This window comes from Felis catus, chromosome A1 (genome assembly GCF_018350175.1).
Source record: "Felis catus isolate Fca126 chromosome A1, F.catus_Fca126_mat1.0, whole genome shotgun sequence".
In the NCBI taxonomy this organism is placed as follows: Eukaryota; Metazoa; Chordata; class Mammalia; order Carnivora; family Felidae; genus Felis; species Felis catus.
Genome location: NC_058368.1, coordinates 100,424,647 through 100,446,766, shown reverse-complemented (window position 1 = coordinate 100,446,766; position 22,120 = coordinate 100,424,647). Strand labels below are relative to the sequence as shown.

Genomic DNA, 22,120 nt, shown 5'->3' with positions numbered 1-22,120 from the left:
GAGAGACAGAGCATGAGCAGGGGAGGGGCAGACAGAGAGGGAGACACAGAATCCGAAGCGGGCTCCAGGCTCTGAGCTGTCAGCACAGAGCCAGATGCAGGGTTCGAACTCACGAATCGTGAGATAGTGACCTAGGCAGAAGTCAGACGCTTAATCGACTAAGCCACCCAGGCGTTCCCCCCACCTTTTTTTTTTTTTAATTTTAGATAGAGAGAGAAAGAGAGCACACGCTGAGGGGAGGGGCAGATGGGGAGGGAGAGAGAGAATGGTAAGAGGCTCCATGCTCAGTGTGGAGCCCAATGCAGGGCTCAAGCCCAGGACCCTGGGATCATGACCTGAGCCAGAATAAAGAGTTGGATGTTCAACCTACTGAGCCACCCAGGTGTCATGAGAACCAAATAATTTTCTAAGGTACGGCATTTGTCACAAAATCTGCTCTCAGAGAGGCTAAAACTATAGCAAATGTGCAATGCGTTTAAATATACCACCACAGTGCCTTTTACCAAGTATCTACCAGATTTGAAGTTTAAAAAGAAAGGCTTTCCTTTGCTCCCTGTAATGTAAATTGTAGTCCATGTTATGTAGGGTTTAAAATTCTTTCAGAATTGGGGCGCTTGGATGACTCAGTCGGTTGAGCGTCCAGACTTCAGCTCAGGTCACGATCTCGCGGTTTGTGAGTTCGAGCCCCACGTCGGGCTCTGTGCTGACAGCTCAGAGCCTGAAGCCTGCTTCAGATTCTGTCTCTCTCTCTCTCACTCTCTCTCTCTCTCTCTCTCTCTCTCTGTCTGCCCCTCCCCCGCTTACACTCCGTCTGTCTCTCTCAAAAATAAAACAATAAAAAAATTTTACTTTCTCTCAGAGTCTGTTGTCAAACACATCCCAGAGCCATTTATTACTGTTACATAACTGGGTTTTCTCTCCTCGGTGCATTCTCAGTTCTCAGATGCAGAGCAGCATTAATATTTATCTGCCTTCTTTCATGAGAAAATTATCCAATGGGCTTAGCACATGCGTATTTGGAAAGAATCACAAGACACTGAAAGCACCGTGAATTGAAACCTGTGTGCATTTGAATGTCCAATCAGTTAAAGAAAACTCCAAGTCAATGAAACTGAGTATGTCTGATTTGAACACCATATGTCGACATACATTACTCATCATCTGGAGAAAACCATACAGCAGAGTTAACACTCACTGCCTTGTGCTGTCCTCTTTTCCTTCATGAGCAGCAGGGATTAAGCAGAGGATACGTGCAAATGTTTCACCAATAACTTCATTTCCCAGGTGCAAGTTTTCACACATAACTTCCTTGCTGCTAATCCTTGTTTCACACCAGTAGCCACCCATGGCTCCTGGGATGAAAATTCCTGCTCAGTTGACTCAACTCCATAGGGCTCTGGAGTCAGAGCTGGTTTCAAAGGCACCTGCCAGCTCCAGAATTTTGGGAAAATTATTTATGCTCTACGAGCCTCAGTTTCCTCACCATTAAATTGGGCATAATAATGGTCTTCCCTCAGAGAATTATCCTGAGGACAAATAAGCTGCTTATGGAGAACCTGGGACACTGAACACCTAAGAAATAACTTGGATCTCTCAACAGCACCAAGGAGCTCCAAAGAGAGGCCAAGTCTGTCCTGAAGGGTGCAATTTCTAGTACTTCACCTCCCTCTGACCTTGTTGTGGGACCGCCAGTACCTTCACACGGCTTTTCAAAACTTCTTTTCTTGCAAAAATCTGAAGCTCAGTCACAGTGCAGTGTAACTGATGGAAGATAGTTTGAAATATTATTCCTGGCAGAGGAAAGTGTAGATTTCAACAGGAATCGAAGCCCTCGGCTAACAGAAGGGCACCTCTAGGACATGGTCACGCCCATCAGAGAGCTAGTGGAAGTGAGTGGGACGCCGCCCCAAGCCTCTGACAACACTCTGCCATTTGCCTTTCTCAATGCCCACCATGGGGCTGCCCCAGGGTCTAGGGATGAAGGGGGGGGGGGTGGTGGTGAGCTCTAGGCTGTATGTCTCATGGAAGGGCTTCCAAGGCCACCAGCAGGCTCTTCTGATGTTCCGGCTCCTTGAGAGGAAAAGGCAGAAAGGACAGGCATGTGTGTTGTCTCTGCAGCTCACTTGGGAAGGCAGGGGAGTTGGGTGGTTAGTCTTGGCAGGCTGACCGTGGGGCTGACGGGCTCTCATCAGACCACACGTGGAGCCACCTCAGGGTGCTCCAATTTAAAGGAGGGTGCTGGTAATTTGCAGTCATCCACGAGACAACAAGAATGAGCAGGACACGCTTAAAACTCTGGAGGGAAACTTCAACCTGGAGAAGACAAGACCCGGAGGGCCTGCCATCTCTAAACCCTTGGCACCTTGTCCAGGAGGGGTGGCCCTTCTCCATGGATCCAAAACAAGAACCAGGACTGAGGGATGGAATTTCAGGGATGCTTATTTGGGCTGAAAGTAAACAATGAGCCTTTATGGATGGGTAGCCTCATGGGACCGTGAGCTCTCTGTCATTCGAATGAGCAGGAAGGATAATGAGGATCCCCGACAATGGGCTTTGGACCACATGATTTTGGTTTTTTGCCTTTTAAAAAACTTTTTATTTGTAAGCCATTAATTTTTCTCATTTGTAAATACATTTATGAAAGTTAAAAAGAATCAGTACAAAGAACACCTGTGTGCCTTTTATCCATATTCATCAACTGTCCACATTTTACTCATTTACTGTATTACCTGCATGTTCACTTGCGCGGTCTAGCAGACCAGATAGGTTTTGGGTTCCTTCTGTTGAGAGTTAGAATTCTACACACCGAGGCTTCTTTCCAGGTCACAAGATTTTAAAAAAACTGAAATCCTTCTGGTGGTGCTTTCCGTAGCACTTAGCATAAAGCCGAAGTCCACATACGTGATCAATCGATAGAGCCCTACAGAGTCTGACTCTGACCATCGCCCAGACCTCATCTTCATTTCGATCACCCTGCTGCAGCTACTCTGGTTTTCTTTTTCTTCCTCATACATGCGAGGCTCATTCCTGGCATAGGGACTTCGCTATATAGCTCCTCTGCCTTCAACAATCTGCACTGGTTACCTCTGGCCGGGTCTTTTATTAACACTCCCAGACCCTCCCCTCTCCCCTGCCCCACCAAGTGCCCTCCTCCAACTCCTACAAGTTACTCTATCACATTGCTTCATCCCCTCTTCCCACTGTGTGAAATGATCTGGTATTAATTCGTTTGCTTGCCTTCTTGCCACTCCCCGGAATGTAAACATTGTGAGAACGGGGGCCTTGTCTACATCTTACTTGTTCCCATGTCCTGAGTGTCAATGACAAAAAGTATTCAATTATTTGCTGAATGAATAAATAAAAAGGACAAATGGGTCCGAGAACACCTGGTCAAGGACTTGTTTGTGCAAAAATGGTTTTCAAAAGAGCCTTGATCAGGTGGAGTGTATTCTAAGCGAGGAGAGGTTTGGGGAAGAGTCTCCCCAGAGGCTGCCCCATCCAAAAGAAGGGGTGGACTCTTTTCAGAGGCCAGTGTGCCTTCGACTGCCGTCTGTTTGAAAAGATTACCATAAAGGTAGACATGTGCAAGGCCTCCTGGTGCCAAATCCTCGTGGGTAGTTGATATGAGCAAGAGTGGAGGGGTATAAGGAGGTGGTACTTCCATATCTGGATACCCTTGGAACTGAGAATGCCTCAATGCTTTCAAAAACTAGCTGTGAAAACTCTTTACTATGTTGAGATTCCTTTCAAAGGAGCTCACAGATTATCTACAGTGATGCTACAGATAGATGGATTTTTGTATATGTTCTTTCTCTAGGATCATTCTTGCTCTGGTAGAAAGTAGTTTCGCAGCCTCCCAGTGAGGCCTACATGGGATGCTAGTAAAAGGCCTGAGTCTTGCCCATATACGTCCATTTCCTGTCAGGTCTAATTACTGCTGAGGACCTTGAGCACTGGGTCTTTGCCCTGGGTGAAGTCTAAAAGCTTTGACACTTGAAACTGGCCTCCTTCTCAACCAGAGCGGAAATATCCAACATCACCTATTGTGCAAGAGGTGGGAAGACACGTGACCTGGAGAAAGTGGAGTGAATCAGCCCCAGGAAAAATGATCTTTAACGGCTTTGGTTAATGCACTTACCTCAGTAAGCAAGAATAGCTATTAAACAGAGAAGAGCAGTTCACCACAGTCTACGAGGCAAAAATGCTGATTTTGAAAGTTTTGAAAGGATAATATCTTAAAATTAAATTAATGCCACTAAGTCAAGCTATTTGAGAGGAAGCCTACGTGATGGAAAAAGAACCCACTCGAGAGGTACACTTGCTGCTGTTTGAATCCCAGCTCTGCAACTTAACTGCTACGTGACTGCAGGCAAGATATTTAACTTCTCTGCTGTGCCTCAGTTTACCCACCTATAGCATTGGCATTCTACGTACTCCACCCATGGGGACTTTAGGATTAACAGAGCTAATGTGAGGAAAGGGCTTACAACAGTAGCTAGCACAGAAACAGTAACTTTAGATACCTCACCTAACTCTAATCCTAACAACACCTGGTAACATTGGCAGAACAAGTTTCTTCTTCATTTTGTTGACAATAGGTTGAGGCTGTACGCCATATGGGTGATAAGTCACTGAACCCTAACTTGGACTCAAGTCACTGCCCACAGTCAGCAATCCAACCTTGGAGCCTGGCAATGGCTTGTAAGGAGGCACATCTTTAAAAGCCTCATGGCTAGAGCCTTTGTTGAACCCGCCAGAAACTTGACATTGTTTGAAATTAAAAGGAAAAAGAAAAAGAAAAAGAAAAACCCAAAACTCTGAAGGTAAATGAAGACTTTTATGCGAATGTAGAACTATCCTCTGCGTTTCTGACCCAAACATTGAAGTATTACTTTCACTCACACAAAAAACAGAGATAAACAAACCTAGAAAGACTAATTATTTGCCCCATCTCCTCTAAGCAAAGTCTCCAAAGTAAACAAGCCGTCCAGGAGAAAAGTAGATTAGCTTTGGGCAAGTCTTCAGTTAGAAAGGCCTAGAATTCCAGTAGCTATACAGGTAAGGGCCCTCTAGGAAACCCGATACACATCATCTGAGGATTATCTGGAACCTTCCATTCCCCATGGTTCTCAGGATCCTAGCTACTATCAGAGGAGGTGAGCTTGGCACGATCAATGGTGGTACCTTAGGGCAATTACTTCGAAAAATAATAAACATCCTTTCTTAGTTTAACGTCATTGTATCATTTCCATCAACATCCTTTTTTTTTTTTTTTTTTTTTTTCATTTTCACCCATCATGGAGAGAAAAGGAGAGAAACTTAATTTGATTTACAGAGGGAAAAACAACTCTGAATGTATTTTTTTTTTTTTTTTTTGGTCAGGGGTGGGGGTGTGTGCAAGGAGAAAAGGTCAACCAGCTGGTTTTCATCTGTATGCCATAATTCTCTGTTTAGTTTACACTATTAAACTCCAAAGCTTTGCTTTAATCTTAACTGTTACAGTATGCCTTCTTGCAGATCCTATCATGTCGCATCCCTGATAGGGTTTCAGATTCTGGCAAAACACCATCCCCCAAGCTGGTCCTGGCCATATGGGTAGTAAACGCATCCAACATTTTTTCATTGGCGCCTCTATCATTATGTTTTGTCACCAATGGTTTCTCGGGTTTTCAGTAAATTGCCGCGTATACTGTGGTTTGGAGCTGTCGAGATGACGGCCTACGTTGATTTGTAGACAGCCGAGTCCTCATTAGGGCCTCCCTGTCCTGTTAGCCTGTGGAGGGTGACCTAACATCTGTTCGTTGAGGGGGTGTGCGTAGGGGGGTGAAGGGAGAAGCTGTAAAGGAAAGACAGAAGGCAGCGGCAAGTTGTGGGAGGGAGAGGCATCTTCCTGGAGCCCTCCGCTCTCTCAGAGTCAGGAGAAGGAGAGGGATGAGGAGAGGGACCTACCTGATCTGTCTTCGCTTTGTGCATCACATCTTCGGCACAGTTCGGGGATGGTCTTGAGCGACGTCACCGAGTACTGGATGGGAAGCCGGAGGAGAAAGGGAATAAAACAACAACTTAAAACAAGAGCATTGCATTCATTCAAGAGGCCAGAGAAAGCAAAGCACAAGAAGTGACACTTGAGTACAACATGTAGATCCAGAAAAGTCGAATTTTATCCTCAACGGGCTCCTCAGTGATCTGGCAGTGACCCAAGCTCTATCTGTATACATCTAAGCAGATGTACATCAAGAAGGGCTATGCACCCCTGCTTTAACATGCAAAGTGTATCCGGCAGACATTCTCTCTCTTGTTGCTTCTGCGACTTGTGGAAGATGGAAGAATTTTCTGGCCTTGAGGAATTTCCGGAAGGTGTCTGGAATACATGCGTTTTGAGTCCGACTGTGAAGGGCCAAGGGGAGAAGCACCCAGCTTCCTGCAGCGCCCAGGGTAGCCAGGAGCCTCACCTGTGCTGATATTCTCTGGGCTACACCAACATCCCTCATGTCGCCACTTGCCAGAGGTTTTACTGTGTGGCGTCCGTGAGCTCCGTGGGAAACACAGGGGGTGATGTTATAAAGAGCAAGAGGAGCTTGGTTCTCTGTCTGGAAGCTAATCTGTTTTATGTATAGATTAGACCGAACTGAAAGAAACCAGCCCCCGGGATCAACTGGGCACCGACTCAGGGGCCAGCTATCAGGATAACAAATTACGACATAAGGGGGCATAAAACCAGAAGGGCTAAAACAAATGGAAAATCAATAGCTCTGATTTACGGGGGCTCTGTCTGATGCCAATCAATCTTTCTTCAGAGAAGGATGTTTTAAAACAAAATAGATAGGATGAACTATTTCTTTAATCAAAGGACCATCTTCAATCATACATTAACTCATAAAACCCAGCTACCTACAAATATTTGGCTCTGTACCTTTGGGAATACTGTTCTTATGGGAATGAGAATGTGTGATAAAGGACTTCACTCAGAATTTGGGGGGGGAATGAGAAAAAAAAACCCTTTAATTAATCTGAAAGAAAAATGATCACGGAAAACTCATTAGGATTATTCTAGCATTACAAGTGAGGAATGTGTAATTAGGGTACATTTGTCAATAAGAAGGTACTCTAGTGAGCTTGATGTTGACAGATGAAGCCAAGGGTCTACATGGAGACCCCCCAGTGCTTTCCACACGATGGCAGGACAGCAAGACAGAGGGAGGGGGCAGTTGTATGTATTGTCAATTTGCCAACCGCATGTCACAAACAAATTAAATCTGCAGGTCTTGCAAGTGAAAAATGAAATCTCAAATGACCAATTAGAGAAATTACTCCTACCTGTCTGATGCAATAACATCCTGTTTATGTTGGCCAGTCCTCAGAGACTACAGGTGCTACTAGTCAATCCACTCACATACTGAGAAAGAGGGAGGGCTGTCTCTTGAACCAAAACTGAACTTCAAGCATTTTTCCCCTTTTACAGTATGTTCTTTGGGGGATGGGGGTAACATAGGTACAGAAGGCATTTTTCTTGTTCCTAATAAGGTGCCTTATGTTCCTGGCCAAGTACAAGCTCTCTAAGGAATCCGGTAGCTTCTTGAGACCAGCTGGTACAGGTTAAATAATTACACAGTTTACAATTCAATTAAAACGGGGCCTTTTGTTTCCGCGGCCATGCGCCCCACAAAAGCACCCTTTGGCAAAGTCTCACCCTTGCTCCTTCTGTCTTGTTTTGTTGTTCTCCCAAGGCAAATTTTATAAAGAGGGAGCTAAAGATGGATTAGTGTTTAAATGGAGTTAATGATAAACTCAATAAGGTTGTTCACGGGGCTTAATGATATGTATTTGATTAAACTGGCTGCGGGGCTTCCTGCATTTTCAGCCACATGCATCCTGACCGCCACCTCTCACCCCAAAGTCGGCTACATCAGAATCTCTGAATTATGGGCTCTACCCCCAGCTCTTCCTACGTGACCTCAAAGATCCTGAGTGTGCAGCAACTTGTAACATAATGGCATTTAAGTTCGAGCAGCACAGGCTGCCCGGATGGTGTGGGGACTGAGCAACAGGCAGAGGATGAACCTCGCGGAGCCCCACGCACCGCCTCAACCTGTGTTAACCCGCGGCAGCTCTGTCTCTCCACCCTTGGCGTACAGAAAGTCACTCCTGTGAAGGTATACGTCTCAATTCTTTGGGAATAATGACCTTGAAGAAAAAGTCATGTGCTGTGCCTGGTGACGAAAATTACAAATACAGCCATCTGAGAAAAGGATGATGTGTTGGCTGGACAATCAAAGTTTTGGGGAACCGTAAGGGTATGTGGAATGTCAAATTCAGCGAAGACTCCAATCTACACTGTGAACAAATCTACTATCCTTTATAAAGACACAAGAAACAGAATCAGTTTGGGTATTTGTTTCAGTAAGCACAAACGCTGCTCTCTGGATAGGAGATGAAGCTTAAGAGAATGTTGTACGGTCAGGTCACAAAGGGAAGAGTGGCCAGAGAAACACACAATTCACAAAACCAACATGAGAAAACATTTTCATATTTGCACATTTGGGAATAAGCAAATGACCCAGGAAGTCTCTCTCACATGAGTGCATTGTCCTACCATCTGGGAGCTAAAAGGGAAGGCTCCCCAGCCCTTCATCCCAGTACAAAGGACAGATGGCCTTTAGAAGGAGCTGTCTGATAGCCAAGCCACCTCATTCTCCGGACAGTGGCCAACTCCCTGGGCAACAACTACTGTCATTTTGGCCCTATCAGAACCAAAGTCCAAAGTGTCTCCCCTGTTTCTTGCTCCCAACCCCAGCCTTTATATTCTGTTCCCTTGATGCCTTTTATCCTTGGGTGATTAGAGAGACGGGGGTTGCAGATGGTTGTTTCCTGGTTTTATGTCACTCTTGTTCTTTTTCTAAAAATCTTCCAGAGGTTAGTCCCGTAGAAATAGCCTTAGTGATTCAAACTTCCTTTCCAGGTCTCAAGAAAAGCCCCTTCTACAGGTTGACCAGTTGCCTCCACTTCTTCAGGGTGCATGCAGTGTGCATTCAAAGTTTAGTTCCACCTTCTGTACCTTGGCTGGCAAAGCTTCCCTCTGGCCAGGGAAAAGCTGCCTTTCTGCAAGGCCAGCATGCGCTGTGCTTTCTGCACGAAACCCTGGCTAACTGCTTCAGCCCTAAATGACCTTGCTCTTTACTGCCCTTGGTAAAATACTGCCTTGCCTTGGGCTCTGTTGTTTCCTAGATGTTAGTGTTGGCTCCCACAATTGCCTGAGGGAAAGGATGGTGTCTCTGACTTGCATATATACGTGGCACACAGTGGCTTATTAACTATTTGACTGGAATACCAAGACAAACACACATTTGATGGATCCCCGGCAGAATATTACAGCGTTTCAAAGGAGTTCTTTCATACTTAGGTAGTAAGTGGGCATTTCTTCCATGCTTCCGTACTTGCACTCCAATTAACTGGCTTTCTAAAATGCAGATTTGACTAAGGTGCTTCTCTGTTTCACATCCTTCAGTGGCTCTGCACGGACTACCGGGCAAAGCCTCAGCATGGCACAGGAAGCCTTCCATGAGCTCAGACTTATCTCTTACCATTGTTCACTTCGTTTTTGATTGTGGCAATATGAAATTTCTTAGGGACGCCATATCTGCTGTTCTACCTGTCTATACTGTTAGGCGTGCCATTCCATCGACCTGGAATGCTATTCCACCCAGTTCATTAGGCAAACTTTTTTTAATTTTTCAAGATGGGCCTGGGAATCGCTCTATAGAATCTTCTCCCACACTCCCAGATGGAAGTAATCCCAGCTTTCAAAGTGTGGTGTCTGGACCGGGGGCACAGACACCATCTAGGAAGTTGTTAGGAATTCACAGTCTTGGGCCCCATCCCAGAAACTCTGAGGGTAGAGCCCAGCAATCTGTATTTTTACAAGCCAACTAGATGATTCTGATGCATGCTAACATTTAGGAACAACTGCTTTATATATAATTTAAGCATAATTCCATTACAGAATCCATCCATGATATTTCACCTATATGTTTATGTCACTACTTTCTCTGCTTCCTGAGGGTGTGGACAATATTGTGTTTACCAAAGATAGTGGGTACTTACTGAACTTGAATAAATGAATTCCCCTATGTAATCATGATTTTAGTGGCAATAATAAAAATAGTAATAGTAATAGTTAATAGTTATATAGCACTCATCTTCCTAAAAAACCCCTCATTATTACAAGTCTAGCCATGAAATTATGGTATATTTAAAAGAAAAAAACACACCTCTAATAGATTAACAGTATGTGTACTGGCTGATGCCTTAGCCTTCTGTATAAAGAACAATGGATCTGGACCCAGAAGATGCAGATTCAAGCCCCAGTTCTGGTATTTGTTTAGTTTTTAAATGTTTGTTTATTTTTGAGACAGAGAGCAAGGGCACACAAGCAGGGGAGTGGAAGAGAGAGGAGGAAACAGAGGATACAAAGTGGGGTCTGAGCTAGAGCCCCATGGGGCGCTTGAATTCATGAACTGCGAGATCATGACGTGAGCTGAAGTCAGATGCTTAACTGACTGACCCCGCCAGGTGCCCCAAGTTCTGGTATTTATTAACTGAGGTTCTGGACAAACTAGTCATTTCATATCTCTGGGGTTTGCTTTCTTTATTTATAGAACACAGATAATCATATGTGGATAATACAAGTGAAGTCAGTTTACAAGGCGTGAAACGATGTTGAATGTTTTTGTCTCTTCTCCCTAACCTGTTTTCCACCTGTGCACACAGCCCTTCCCTCATCATCTTCATTGCCCTCCTGACTTTGAAGCTCAGTTGATCCAGATGTGGGAATTTAAGAGACAGAAGACGGGGTTGAGCTGGGACTGGAAAGGAGAGCCCAGCCTGTCCCAGCACATTATTTAACTTCTCTTTGGTCTTTCCTCCTTTATGAGAGTCCATGGCCAAGGGCCGACACTGAAACATTCCTTTGCGAACTCGAGTTGATATGACACAAGACAATCCTACACATCCCTGCCTGAGCCAGTCAATTTTGTCACTCAGCCATGCAAAACAGTTTGAGCGTGCATGGGATTCATAACAGTGCATGATTTCTACACCAAGCCATAAGGATCTCTGACCATCCTAGATATTGTTCAAGACTGAAAGGCTTTGGCCCTTACTCCTGAAAGCTGGAGCCAGTTGGGTGAACATGCAGACATTACTCAAGCAGTAATGAGCCACAGGGAAAGAATAAAAGAACTAAAATCCCAAACACCTTTTGAAGCTAGAGACTTTTAAACAGTTAAGGTCTCATTAAGTTTCCAAAAGAAACAATTAAGCCAGTCATCCAAACAACCATCCTGAAATTCATGATTTCTCACAAAGCTTTCCAAAATTCGGGCAGGCATCTCAATACCCACCCAGTGAAACAGCAACCGTGTGTGCACGCAAAGCTGGCCGTGAAAGCAGACACACCCTGAAGCGAGGTTTTCAGAAATGTAGTATTTTCCTGAAGTCTGGAACTCCTCTCCAGTGGCCTGCCCTTCCAATTGAGGAAGGTGTGTCCTGACTTCATGCCTTCCCCACAGAGGATGTGGCATTAACAGTCCACCCCTTCGCCACTAGCCCTCCACTTGTGCTTACGTCTCTTCCCCTCCCATCCCTTCAGGTCTCTGGCTCTGCCATCATCCCTCGTCCCTCCATCTTGTCAGTCACCCTCTCGACGTCAGCTCTCTCCTCTGACAAACAAGCAGCTCTGCCACCTGAAGACATGCTGCCTCCTCAGTGAATCATGGCCTTTCTTGCTCTTGTATTCACTGCCATCTTTTTTTCAAGAATTGCTGTGGTTCTCTTCTCTCCTCCCTCATCTCTTACATTTGCTCTTCTAGCCACCACAACATGGCTTCTGTTCACTACCCCAAAGGCCCTGCTCTTACTATGGCCTCCAATGGGTCTTGACTGGAAAATCCAACCATTCTCTTTTTTATCATGACCCAATCCCTGCTATTTATCCCTTGCTTCTTTAAATTCATTAGATACCTCTCTGCCTTTTAAGATCCCTTAGCATTCCTCCTGTATTTCTGAAAATGATTTCCCAGTCTCTTTCATAGAAGCCTCTTTTCCCTCGTCCCATGTGGGACATACTTCTACACAGTTCCGTTCTTGGAATGTTATTCCTTCCACGTTCCATGTTTCACAGGTGGCCATACAGACGCCCACAGTCTCAACGACCATCTCTACATAGTACAAATACTGGCGATCTACGTTTTCATACATTCATCCCAGACGGCTTTAAATACATTTCCTTCTACCATTTAGGCTTTGTGAAAGAAAATTATTACAAATGATCCTCTTTTCAAACGCATTTGATTTTTGTTCTTGTTCCTTGTTTTTATTCTATCGAGAGGGTTTTTTTTCATTAATAATAATCAAATTCTTGGGGTGCCTGGCTGGCTCAGTCAGTTAAGTGTCCGATCATGGTTGGCCCTGCATCAGGCTCTGTGCTGACAGCTTGGAGCCTGGAGCCTGCTTCAGATTTTGCGTCTCCTTCTCTCTCTGCCCCTCCCCCACTCACGCTCTGTCTCTCTCTGTCTCTCAAAAACAAATAAACATTAAAAAAATTTTAAAAAGATAATCAAATTATTTTACGCTAAGACATATTTTGTAGCTGGTATTTGGGAAAACTCAGTAACTGTTTTGCCCATTTTAAGAGTTTACCACATACAGCATTATATTGCTCATATGTGTAGTTAGGCAAAAGATGAAGGTCCACATTGGCAAGTGTAGTGAGATATCACAGCAATGAGTGGTCCCCCTTTGTGAGGACAAGTGATCATGGATGAGAAGGGACCTCAATGAACTGAGCCAACCACAGGTAACCAACAAGCCCAGCAGCAGTCATTTTCAACACAGGGGTTACATATATGGTTTCTGCAGCCAGACCGTCCACGTTATATCCTGGCTTCACCATTTTCCAGATAATTCATATTAATTACTTAACCTCTGCCTACCAGTTTCTTCGCCTGTAAAGCAGGGTAATAACGGTGCTTATATCAAGAGCATTCTGTGAAGACTATGAATTTAATAATGTAAAACATAGGTAAGAGTGTCTGATACATACTAAGTGTTCAATAAATGCTAGCCATTACTTACATTAACAAGTATACAAAATGAGCATGTGGAAGTGAAGCCAAAGCAACGGCAACTATTGAGGCAAAAATTCCAAGTCACAAAAAAATTACAAAAGAAATTTAACTTGCAGTAGGACACAGGGCTGGCTATTATACTTGTTCAGCCTCAGTGATGGTCTAGTTTCAATTGTGAGCCAATTATCAATCACCACAAAAACATAAAGGCCGTCAAGAACAGAGTTTGATATGGTCATTAAATCTGACCTTCTATGGATTCAACTGGACATTTCATAATATGCTCAATTATTATTAAAGGGTCCTGGAAACTCTAAGAACATAGATCCGGTCTGTGTCATTCACCCGAGCTTAGACGTGCTCTTGGAACACTGTAACTGTTTAATGCATGTTGTTGAGTAGATCACCACTAAATCTAGTACATAAGTGGTAAATAGTTTGTGTGAATAATCTGCATTGCCAATCTAATATGTGCTATAACTGATAAGCAAGATAAGACATTTTAGGGCTATCTGCAGAGTAAGAGAAGAGCAAAAGAAAAAATCTGGCAGTTGTTCATTCTTGGAAATCATTCTATCTATAAGGCTACTCTCCACATTCTCAGGAAGGGGTATGGATTTCAAGATGTTGAGTCTGGGTCCCCAGGTTCTGGTCTTGGGCTCTTATACTACCTATGGGACATGAACACATCGTTCATCTTGTCTGGACTAGATTATTCCTAATTCCTTCCCTGGCAGGTGTTACCGAAACAAGAGAACACAGACGACGCAGGATAGTAGAACAAGGCATGAGGTTTTTGATAACGGGCACCACAGGAGGAAGGAATGAAAGGTAATGTAGACTTGAACACAAGACATTTGCAGAAAGAACATGTGAACACCCGATAAAAGTCGATCATACTGGGACACACTAAGAAGATAAGAGCAGGCAACCAGGCAACTGCTAGGAAGGGCAGGGCTGATAGACGGGACAGTGAAGAAGGGACGGAGGTGGCCAGAGGCCATGTGAGAATCTTGGCAACCTTGTAGGGGAGCATGCAAGAAAGTATATTAGGATCTCGCTCAGGTAGATTTCTTGCTAGAGAGGAGGGGCAAGCCAGGTTCTCTTTACCTTGATTAGCTTTACACTCCTTTTCACTCCTAAACTCAAGGCAAAACTTATATTCTTGATCCAATCAACTCTCTGCTTGAGTCCACTTGATAAGCTCTATGTGCCCTTTCTTGGGACCTCCCACCACAGCACACGGCTTTGTGGAAATGTAATGAAATCTCGGAAGTGTCAGTGGATTGCATTGAGTAAAAAGTGGTGCACACAAACCAGACAGGGGCAGGCATTCTAGTGCAAGGTTGGAAAAATGTGAGAATCCACTAAGAGGAGACTTGTTTACCAGAAGAAGTTATTTTCCTACCACACTGTGGCTCTGTCACTAAAGAAAAATGAATCCATATCATTCTGTGCTATTAGTCTAGGCTTCAAGGGCTTGGGTCAAAGGTTAGAGTGAGGTGGAACAGCATTTATTCATTATGTTCTCATGTGACTTGCACAAAAATTAGACTGTCAAAAAAATGTCATCTTCACCCGTTGTAGTCACAATGGTACAGAAAGGTGGCAAAGCTTCCTGATGAGGAACAGAGTGTGTCCTCACTTCTGTCTGTGTGCATGTGCGGGAGTATATTTACATGTATATGTGTATGTCCATACGCACACACAGGTATGCAAATAGGTATGTGTGTATTATATAAATATGTGGGCATGCATTTGCACACATACATATATAAAATCTCGTATTTTCTCCAGGGCAATAGGTAGAGATGATAATTATCATGTTACAGATGGGAAAGCAGACATGCAGTAAAATTAAGAGGTTTGCCTACATTCTCTTTCACTCGTTTTACTTTATTTGGAATATATACCAACCCCATTACTTCCAAGCAGCTATTTGCAACTGCATCAGTACCGACGGAGGATAGTGATGGCATTTTATGGACTGGTCCGGAGTCTCTACTCCACCAGGTCGCTCAGAAGGGGAAGAGTAACGTGGTCACATAGTTCTGTATTTAAATCCTGACCCTGCCACTTACTTATCCATAACGTTGTGAAAGTCATACACCTTCTCGAAGGGTCATTTTTTTTTTTCATGTGCCAGACTGGGTATTGAAACAGGGCCTGCCCCGCAGAGTTGATAGGAGTCTTTAACAAGACCCCTGACTCACAGAGTGGAGCGTGGTACATGGCAGAGCCCGTGTCTCAGGGCTGGGAGGGATGCTCCTCACGAGATCTACAGTTCGGCCTCTGCTTTGTTTTGTTCTGTGTATAATATACTATCTGGAAGAATAGCAAATTGGCCTTTCTTTTTTTTTCTTAATTATTTAATGTTTATTTATTTTTGAGAGAGACACACACACACACACAGTATGAGCAGGGGAGGGGCAGAGAAAGAGGGACACACCGAATCCGAAGTAGGCTCCAGGCTCTGAGCTGTCAGCACAGAGCCCGATGTGGGGCTCGAACTCATGAACTTTGAGATGGTGACCTGAGCTGAAGTCGGACACTTAACCGGCTGAGCGGCCCAGGTGCCCTGCAAATTGGCCTTTCTTAATAAAATAAATACACCGTGGCTACTAAGAAGTCTGTGGTAAAATAATATCCCAGTGCATTTTTCTTCTTCAGGAGAAGCATCTGGCTTCTGCAGGAATAAAGAAAGAAATCTGCAAACCCTTTTGCAGAGACAGAAAAGCCCTATCATCTCCTTCACAGACCTGCAGGGAATGTGCAATGCTCTCTCCTTGGACATGGCAGGGAGACGAGCCTGTAGTTAGTTTAAACCCTGCATTTTGGAAAGGATGAATGTTATTTTTGAGTCTGGGTAACTTCAAAATAATTTGATTGCCTTCTGGGTTTTGTCTCATTAGGTAAAGGCAAAAAAGTTCTAGTTGCTTTTTTTGAACCAATATAGAGCTTGTGTTTTAATTAAAACAAGAACCAGGCTCATGACCAGAGGGGAAAAATCAGGAAACAGAAAGCTCAGACGATGTAATAGGGCTACGGCTAGAGAATCAGAAAAACACTTGTGAACTTGGGCATCTTTTTTAAACGTATTGAGCATTTTCTTCCCCACTCCTGCCACTTTATCAGGAAACAGGTGTAAGCGCCATCAGAGATGGAGCTTATGGAATCCTAAAAGCAAAGGCATGTTTATGGGAGGCTATATTCTTTTTATGCCAGTGAATTAGCGAGTTGAACACATCTTGTTAAACGTCAGCATCGGAATCGTCTCCATTTAGCTCTTAAAGCGGTTGTAACATTCACTGCTCCTCGTTTACCTAAAGAGGCTGAGAACAATCATCTCCATATTGAAGAGGTCATCACTGCTTTCTGCAAGAAGTGATTATATAAGAACAAAACGATTCTGGCACATGCAAGGGCTTGAACCTGGATCGGATGGAACTATGGTAAAACCCTGGATTGCGAGTAACCTGTCCTGCGAGCGTTCTGCAAGAGAAGCAAACATCTCTAATAAATTTTAACTTGATAAATGAGCGATCTCTCGCAGTACGAGTTGTACACAATGCCGGATGTCACGGGATCACAGCTGAACCAATGGCTCTTAAAATTCACTTTGATAGATGAGTGCTTTGGATTACAAGCATGTTTCCAGAATGAATTATGCTTGCAAAGGGAGGTTTTACTGTATTATAAAATAACTTACCATATTATAGAGGTTGCCAAAGTAGAGCTTCTTTTAATTTCGTGTGGTTTAAGAAAAACCAGGATTGCTTGCCCTCAGTACTACCAACATTTTAGGCCGGGTAACTCTTTGCTGTAAGGGATGCTGTAGGGATCCCTGTGCACTTTATGTTGTTCAGAAGCATCCTTGATCTCTATCCACTAGATGCCAGGGGGGACACCTCCCCAGCCATGACAACCAAAAATGTCTCCAGGCATTGCCAAATGGTCCCCTGGGGGGTGGGTAAAATCAACCCTGATGAGGACCACTGTAATAGATTTAGAGAGGCAGTCAGGTGTTGTAGCCTGAAGCAGGTATCCCAGAGACAGATGGCTCCCCACTAGCAGGGTGGCCCTGGATAAGTTAGGTAACATCTCCATGCTTCAGAGTCCTCGTCTGTAAAATGAAAATCATGACAAGTTCCTGCCTCACTGGATTGTTGTGAGGATTAAGCAAGATAACGCCTCTCCCAGAGTGAGTGTTCGGCAAATGTTAGCCGTGATTGTTTCAACCATTCCACGCAGTATCATTCTTTTCCCCCCTCTGATTTAAGTTTAAATGCAGGTTAAAGATCCAAACAATAGAACATCTTTAAAGGGGTGGGGGAAGGTTTGAGTGCAGTTACACAATTACAGATGGATAATCTTTATTTATGTTTCAGAGTGGTCAAGTTGTAGGAGCTCGACTATTACATAATCCCGTATCCCGATTTGCTAAACAGCGTGGGCTATTGCTTAACGTGGTTTATTATCTTTCAAGTGGAGATCCCTAATTCATCAAAATTATAGGCTGCTGCCAGATGATTCTTCTATAAGTACAAATGCTCTATTGTATTTAAAAAAAAAAAAAAAAAAGTCCTGACATGATGCCTGGTTTTTTCCCTTGAGTTCTTTCTTCACCATTGGCCATATAAATATTACTGTTATTATTCACTGAAATGATAGCAAAAGCTACCATTTTTAAGGGCAACTTAACAGTGTGCCAAGCTGCGTGCTCCACATATATTATTATTTCACTCAATCCTCAACACAGCAGTAAAAGTTGGTGGGTATCTAGGAGAGGCAAAGTTACTGCTCTCCAGTCAGCACAGGTCAGGACAAGGCTGGAGCCCAACAGGGGCCTTCCAAACCCCAAGCTCCTTAAATGATGCTTCATTATCAAAGCTAAGAGAGCTACTCTGAACTCCTAATCATAATGTATGTTTTTCTTTCTAAGACAGCTTCCACACTCCCTACATCTCCCCACATTATTCTTTACTTCCTTTGCTTCTCCCCGCTAGGCTCAAAATACCTCGAGGTGAGGGGTGCCTGGGTGGCTCAGTTGGTTGACTGCTGAACTCCTGATTTCAGCTCTGGTTGTGAGCTCGTGCTCATGAGCTCGAGCCCCAAGTTGGGCTCTGTGTTGAACTTGGAGCCTGCTTGGGATTCTCCCTCTCCCTCTCTGGCCCTCTCCCCACTCTTGCGCTCTCTCTCTCTCTCTCTCTCTCTCTCAAAATAAATACACTTAAAAAAATACTTCAAGGTCAATGCTATAACAGAACCATGTTCTGAACACTTTTAAGTATAGTAACTTAAAAAAGAGAGAAAGAGACAGAAAGATAAGGTGGGAAGGAAGAAACTCACTTTGCATTGGTCTCAATGAGGATTAATAAAGATTGTCTGGAAGCTAAAATAGGGAGAGGCAGCATTCACATTTCCCTGGCACACCAAGAATCATCCAAGGTTGTATAAAGAAGATCATTCATCAAACTCACCCGAGGAATCCAATCCTTGCATACAGTATGCAAGTTTTACTTCAAAGTGAATAGCGAATAGCGGAGTAGAGAAATAACTTTGCCAGAGGTGTGTGAAAAGAAGCTTATCTTTTTTGACACCATTTCTAGTGGTGACCCAAAGCTCCATGCCCTGAGACAGTGATGAAAAGTAGGGTCAGCAATTGTGACCACGGAGGTCCTGGGAAGAAAAGTTATATGGCTAGTTTAGAAAGAGCAACCTTCTCATCACATATTCTGAGAGCCGGTTTATCTGGGGTTGTGAGCAGCCAACAAGGCTGCTGGCTGGTCTCGGAGGCAGAAATGACCGTGTGGCCTGAGACAAGTCACAGTCACTTCTAGGCAGGGTGAGTACAGAGGACCCCTCAGAGCCACGGTGAGATAGGCTGGAGGCAGCAAGAAGGTGGTGGCTCCTGACAATGAAGAAGTTCATCAGCTCAGAGCTTCACAGGATTAAACAGGGCCTCAGAGAGGAGCTGGCCCAGTCCTCATCAACACATGACTCTCAGTATTCCCCGATAGCATCCAACCTGTGCTTTGACACCTACAGTGCCTGGAAGGATTCCTCTTACTGTTTGTTCATCAGTGAACAGCTTGGCCGTCGTGTCCTTGTGAGCTCCAGAGAAAGCTGGCTGCGGTAAAGCCAGTCCTATAAAGGGAATTATCACTGATAGGGTTGATCATGTGCTCTCTGCAGGCATTTTATAAATTTTCTCGGTGAATAATTTCGACAACAATTAGGAAGGGGGGAGCTCAATGAGGTCATATGCCTTTCCCACCCCGCCCCCACACACACCATGCCATACACACAATTAAGTGAGATTCACTTCTTGGTCCAGGGGACCCCAAAGCCACATTCCATCTGCCATCAACTGCTAAACGCGATTGGAAGAGTTCAGGATCCGCAGATTACAGGTAAAGGCAGAACCTCCTGAAGCATTGTTTGCAAGAAGTATGACTTACAGATATGTCATCACTGAAGTCAATTTCATCCAAATCCAGGTATTCAGGGGCTTCCATTATTCTTCTTTGCACATTTTGAGTAAAGTCAAATGTTTATAAAAGCTCTGGAAAAGATAGAAGCAAAAAAGAAAAGCCAAAGGGTTACTAGCTGTTTTACAACCAAAAATCCTAGGTCTGTTTAAACCAGCAAAATGAGTAGGGTAACTGGGCGCTAGCTCCTTTCCTCTCTTTGGATATTACCCCAGGCCTGGCTTTCCAGAAGCAGGAAGCACAGCACCCCAGGCTCCCCAGGGAGCAGCCAGGGTCCTTTGTTTCACCTAGGTCTGTATCTGCCTGGGTTTGCTAGAGCCATAGCTCAGGTCAGACACTTCCCCGCTGACCAATATTAGGAGGCACCCAGCCCACAACCAGCACTTACCGCACCCTGGGTGAAAGCCTCAAAATCTTAGGGTATTCACCCTATTCCCCTGTTTACTGCGGGCATAGCCTTGGAAGCTGCACACGGCGCCGTCAACACCGGCTCCCCACAGGAATGACCCAAGTACACGACGGAGACCAACTAACCCACAGCAACGGATGCTTCAGACTCTATAGTACAGCGTCCAGTTCCCCCACCCCCGCACCCCCAATGCACAAAAAGGATCCAGGCAGAGATCAAAAGCACAGAGTCTGCGCACTGCTCCCAGCTCTTCACAGCTTTGCCTGACTGTGCCACGGTGACCCACGCAGGCGCCAGAATGTCCTCAGTCAGCACTTGCCTCGGGGCTGCCCGCGGCAATCCTTTAAATCTGTCAAGGAAGATACATCACCTCCCAGTTCATTTTCCCATCACTTATCATCATCACCATTGGCGGTGGCAGTGGCACCTACAGATGTCAAGAACAGAAATATAGATCTCCTGGCGGTGCCTTAGTGCACAGCATCTCCCGCACAGCCGCCTTGGAGATGGAAAAAGACTGCATTTCCAGGAACTTGTCTTTGGTATTACAGAAACTATCTTAGGTACGCAGACTGGAGCATCAGAAATAATTTAGTTTTTCCCTCGTTCGGTTTTCTAATCAAGGGGTATCTTGATGAGACCAAGAAATAAGACCACTAAGGAATACATTATTGGAAAGTGGAAATAAATCCAGGCTGATAAAAATGGGTTTCATAAGTGTAAGACTGAGAGTGTAAAAATGCCTGTTTTTGAAAAGGGAACTCTTACTCTGGGGGCATTGCTTTCTCATTTTGAGGCATTCTTGTTGTTTTTTTTTTGTTTGTTTGTTTGTTTTTAAGTTACACAAATGGTTTAATTACAATAAATGGGGGGAGGGAATCACTTGCTATCCATAACTCAGAACCATCAGCTGATTTAATTCTCAGTATTTCCTCTTCTTCCCGCATGCATATACCATTTTTACACATACATTTAAGCTTATTTATAAGTTTTATGTATTCTCTTATTTATTATTTATTTTGTGTGTGTGAGAGAGAAAGAATGAGAGGTGCAGGGGCAGAGAGAGGGGATTCCAAGCAGGTTCTGTGCTGTCAGGGCCGAGCCCGATGCGGGGCTTGAACCCATGAACTTTGGTATCTTGCCCTGACTGAAATCAGAATTGAATGCTTAACCAACTGAGCCACTCATGCACCTTTCACATATTTTTAATTATAATGGATACAGAGCTGATCCAAGAAAGGATTAGGATGTTACTACCATGTTCAAATGAGATTACCCATTGAGAATTTTTTTTAATGTTTATTTATTTTTGAAAGAGAGAGAGAGAGAGAGAGAGAGAGAGAAAGAGAGCATGAGTGGGGGAGGGGCAGAGAGAGAGGCAGACACAGAATTCAAAGCAGGTTCCAGGCTCTGAGCTGTCAGCACAGAGCCTGATGTGGGGCTCAAACCCATGAACCACGAGATCATGATCTGAGCCAGTGTCAGATGCTTAACCGACTGAGCCACCCAGGTACCCCTAAAAGTTCTTCTGAAATCACGTTAAAGTTTAAAATGAAAATGAAAAGAAAATTAATTTGTATTTGTTATATACATATATAATATTGCAAATCAAGGTTACATATTACATGTTAATATTATTAACAAAATTGTAATAATTTCACAATAATTATGTTAATTATCCTAATAAATAATGGATATTAAATAATGACTATTAATACATACTGCTAGTATATATTTATATATTATATCTAGTAATATAATATTTGTTATATATATATATCCCAGATATATGTATATATAGATACATAGATATATACATATCCAGAAATCTTAATGTTTATAAGAAATCTTAAAAGAGGTCCTTAAGTAAATTGCTTGGTACAAAAATATATCACTTCAATCCTCACAAAGATGTGCAGAGAAAAATATACACACTCATACTTGCAAACTACACAAAATAACTTTCTCTTCCATTCTGGTGGATTCTGGGACAACCCAGGCTATCTGGATTCTAGCTCATCAGCTAACAGACTTTCTTCCAGTCTAATTTCTTTTCCCTACATCTGTGCTCCACGTTGAATTGTTGACATACAGAC

The 22,120-nt window shown here is 43.8% G+C and overlaps 1 protein-coding gene across 10 annotated transcripts in view; it reads right to left on the bottom strand.

Moving 5' to 3' along the window:
* Positions 1–22,120, bottom strand: part of SNCAIP (synuclein alpha interacting protein) — a 159,385-nt gene that overhangs the window by 56,963 nt on the left and 80,302 nt on the right. For all 10 annotated transcript variants that reach the window (XM_011281801.4, XM_023254634.2, XM_045058171.1 and 7 more), the window contains 2 exons: positions 19,586–19,689; positions 5,950–6,022 (listed from right to left, as the gene is read on the bottom strand). In XM_011281801.4, the coding sequence (XP_011280103.1) occupies positions 5,950–6,022; positions 19,586–19,642 (130 nt within the window). In that variant the 5' untranslated portion in view covers positions 19,643–19,689. The remainder of the gene's footprint in view (positions 1–5,949; positions 6,023–19,585; positions 19,690–22,120) is intronic.